General features: G+C 50.3%; 1 protein-coding gene across 1 annotated transcript; it reads right to left on the reverse strand.

Moving 5' to 3' along the window:
- Positions 1-893: 893 nt before the first annotated feature.
- On the reverse strand, positions 894-3,196 carry LOC132321412 (olfactory receptor 14A16-like; the record flags this gene model as incomplete). Its single annotated transcript, XM_059834909.1, has 2 exons — positions 894-1,088; positions 2,735-3,196. Coding segments are annotated over 2 exons (657 nt in total), but the record flags the coding sequence as incomplete, so codon positions are not given.
- Positions 3,197-3,992: the final 796 nt, after the last annotated feature.

Raw genomic sequence — 3,992 nt, forward strand, 5'->3', positions numbered from 1 at the left:
CTCATGAGATTATCCCTTGTAGAAAGTCAGCCTCATGAGACCTATCTTCTACTTTATGTGTGGTTGAGGAGTGCGTTTTAATGTTTCTGAAACTTTTCCTTGCTTTCCTTCTCTTTGCTTGCAAAGAGGAACATTCCCTCTGTGCCGGTGTGCAGGCAGTTCTCTAAGGAAAGCAGGTGGGAGGTGGTGCAATGGCGCTGTAACATTCAGCTCCCAGAGTCCCGAGAAGTCTGACGGAAGGCAAAGTGAGGCAAGTCCCAGGTGGCCAAGGACAGAAATGGTGGGGCTGGGGAGGTGAGGAGCAAGGGTGTCCATGCAGTGTCAGGCCTCAAGGGACTGCTTTTCCTCCCCGACACTCTGGGTCAATATCAACTGGAGAATGCTGCTGTCACCTCTTCTTTAAAATGAAAGGAATAAAATGTAACATTTTAAAAAATGTATTTTTTATTAGGGGCACTTTGAAATCTTCCTCTTTAACTGCACTATGAAATGATTCCAATTAGCTGTACAAGTCTTGAAGACTTGAAGAAAGTGACACGCAGGGAAATAGCTCGTTAGGGCTTTCTGTGTTTTAATGAGCCCCACGGTGTATTTGGGCCTGTAGTCCATGAACCTCTGATGATGAGAGGGATCAAGCCTCTCAAGAAGTCAAAGGCAGAAGCAAAAGCTGAAGTACCTTGAAGCATTAATGGGTCCCACTGAGGGCCATTACTGACAGAGCCTCCCCAGGGACTCGTTAGAGCCGATAACTGGAGGCTGTGATTGCAGGGAGGCAAAGGCACTGTGCAGGTGGCTGTAATGCTGAGAAAGCCCTTGGATTGTTAGATGAAGCAGAAAGGCCAAACCCTGAGCCCCAGGCCCTGGGCAGGCAGAGCTGGTCCCTCACGTGTGGCTCAGGGCTCTTCCTGGGGGCAGGGGGATGTGAGGATGAGCAATGCCAAGTGCAGAAAAACAGCACAACACTTCCCGGCCTCCCCAGAAGGGGCGAGGAAGAACCAAAGTCCAGAGCCTCCGGGTTTCTCCTGGTAGGCGTCAGTAGCAGAGGCAACTGCCATAGCCAAGAGGACAAAGACCTTGGCCCTGTTGGGCTGGGAATTGGAGTGAGTAACAGGGTAGGAGGAGGAGTTTCTGGTTTGGGGCTTTGGTTTAGAGGTAAGGTTTGAGGTTAGGGATTAGAGCAGTGGATTCCTGTCAGGGTGAAGGGTGCCATATCAGGGTAGGGTTAGGGCTTCAGGTTACTGCTTAGAAAGAGGGTAAAGGCCTCACGTGAATGTTTTCTCAGTCAGTATCACAGTGGCATCAGGATTACCCAAACGCATCTTTCCTCTTCAAAACCTTTCATCTTTGTTGGCCAAACCTCTCTGCCCTCCTCCAAATCTTGTCCCAGCTCCCCCTGACCTCCCCAAATCTGTCATCTTGTTGGGTCCAGCATTGCAATGGCTTTCAAGACCTCAGAGTATCTGTCTCCCAACTGCTGGCTGCTCAGACCTGACCTCACAGCCAGCACCCAAGGGGACACAACGTGCTGCTGTGCTGGAGAGGCCTCGTCGCAGTCTGCCCAGCAGTGTTGAAGGCAGGTGATGCCTTCCACCACCCCTAGGTACTCTGCCTGCCTGCCAGCTCAGGCTCCAGAAGGGCTCCCAGACGTCGTGGGACGCATTTCCCACGTGGGTGCTTCAGCTCCAAAGGGCAGCGACCATCTCTTTGTGGGTAACTGAATCCAGCCCTGCATGTAGATTTTTAGGAGAAACTTGACAGCTCTGCAGAAAAGACCTCAATGTAATAGCTGGAAAAGTCTTCCTTTCCAGCATGGCTGGCTTTTCATGAAATTTCATGATTTTTTTTCATAGTTTTTTATTAACAGCAGCAAGAGCATGTACTGGCAAGCTGATTACACGCCCTTGCTCTCTGTTAATTGTTTTATGCAGCCCCTTAGCAAAATAAATTCTCTTATCTTTTGTTCAATTGGAGAAGCATTGCTCAGAAGAACTACTGTCTTTATATTGGCACATTTCATCTCTCTACTTCTGCCTCTCTCTCTTTTCTCCTTCCTCTGCCTATCCTATCTTCATGGAAAAGACTCACTGCATGACAGAATAACTCAGGTTGGAAGAGACTTGACCATTGTCTTGTCCGTCCCTCCTGCTCGAGGCAGGAGATGCTCACCCTGATGGCTTTGCCTTGGATATGTCCCTCAGTGACACTCACCATCCCCACTGTCACTAGACACACACAGAGATCAGTTCAAAATCCATCCCTTGGTCTCTAAAAGGGCATGATGTGACAAGGAGGTTTTTGCTCCCAAATCCGTGGATCAATGAGCCCTTTTGGGCTTTTGTTCTTCTTAACACCAGCTTTGGAAGAAGAGCCAACCGTGCAGGCAGCGTGCAGGGGAGATCCCATTTTATTACAGAGCTAGTGTGAGAGAGTCAGATATGAGCCAGAGTTACACAAATTTCTCTGAGGTGTCCAGATGAGAGAGAGCACATTCCTGCCTCAGGTGTAGCGGGACAAATCCAAAGAGTCATGCAGGAAAATGATAGGGAGAAATAACAACAACAAAACCAGCAACAGAGTGAATAAACAAAGCTCTAACACATTACAGGATGCACTGGGAATCATGTGTGAAGAGAGAGGGCAGGTCTCAGCTGTTGAAAAGTGTCCGTGAAAACCATTTCTTCATGGCATCCTTGAGCTCCTGGTTCCTCATGCTGTAGATGAGGGGGTTCACTGCTGGAGGCACCACCGAGTACAGAAATGACACCACCAGGTCCAGGGATGGGGAAGAGATGGAGGGGGGCTTCAGATTGGCAAACACTCCAGTGCTGATAAACAGGGAGACCACGGCCAGGTGAGGGAGGCACGTGGAAAAGGCTTTGTGCCATCCCTGCTCGGAAGGGATCCTCAGCACAGCCCTCAAGATCTGCACATAGGACAGCACAATGAAAACAAAACACCCAAAACTGAAACAAACAGTAACCACAATAAGCCCAACTTCCCTGAGGTAGGAGTCTGAGCAGGAGAGCTTGAGGATCTGTGGGATTTCACAGAAGAACTGGTCCAAGGCATTGCCTTGGCAGAGTGGTAGTGAAAATGTATTGGCTGTGTGCAGCACAGCATTGAGCAACCCACTGCCCCAGGCAGCTGCTGCCATGTGGACACAAGCTCTGCTGCCCAGGAGGGTCCCGTAGTGCAGGGGTTTGCAGATGGCAGTGTAGCGGTCATAGGCCATGATGGTGAGAAGAGAAAACTCTGCTGCAATGAAAAAGAGAAACAGAAAGACCTGTGCAGCACATCCTGAGTAGGAGATGGCCCTGGTATTCCAGAGGGAATTGGCCATGGCTTTGGGGAGAGTGGTGGAGATGGAGCCCAGGTCGATGAAAGAAAGGTTGAGGAGGAAGAAGTACATGGGGCTGTGGAGGTGGTGGTCGCAGACTATGGCAGTGATGATGAGGCCATTGCCCAGGAGGGCAGCCAGGTAGATGCCCAGGAAGAGGCAGAAGTGCAAGAGCTGCAGCTCCCGCGTGTCTGCGAATGCCAGGAGGAGGAACTGGGTGATAGAGCTGCTGTTGGACATTTTCTTCCTCCAGGCATGGGGACCTGTGCAAGGAGAAAAAGGCAGTGACAAGTTGAGAAGGACTTCTCTGATGAAAAACCTATGCCATTTCCCATAGAAATCCCCCTCCCTCAGCTGAATGAGGACTGAGTCAGCTCATTCCCCAACCCCACCAACTGAGCGACATGGTGCCTCACAGTTTAAAAAAAACTGAGGCACCTACCTGCCATGAAGACATACCTGGCGCAGTGTCCCCCCAAACAGAAGCTGACCTTCACCCTCCACACCAACTCCTGAGATTTGAGAGCACCACAGGCAGGTGTAGAAATACATAATATGTCTGTGGTCTGAAAAACTGAAGCAAGGAGAGAAAGGCAGATGGGCATGCAGTGAAGCCGTCCCCTTACCCAGCCGTGCTCTCCACCTCACAGATAGC

The sequence above is a fragment of the Gavia stellata genome, unplaced genomic scaffold, assembly GCF_030936135.1.
Source record: "Gavia stellata isolate bGavSte3 unplaced genomic scaffold, bGavSte3.hap2 HAP2_SCAFFOLD_42, whole genome shotgun sequence".
NCBI classification, from domain to species: Eukaryota; Metazoa; Chordata; class Aves; order Gaviiformes; family Gaviidae; genus Gavia; species Gavia stellata.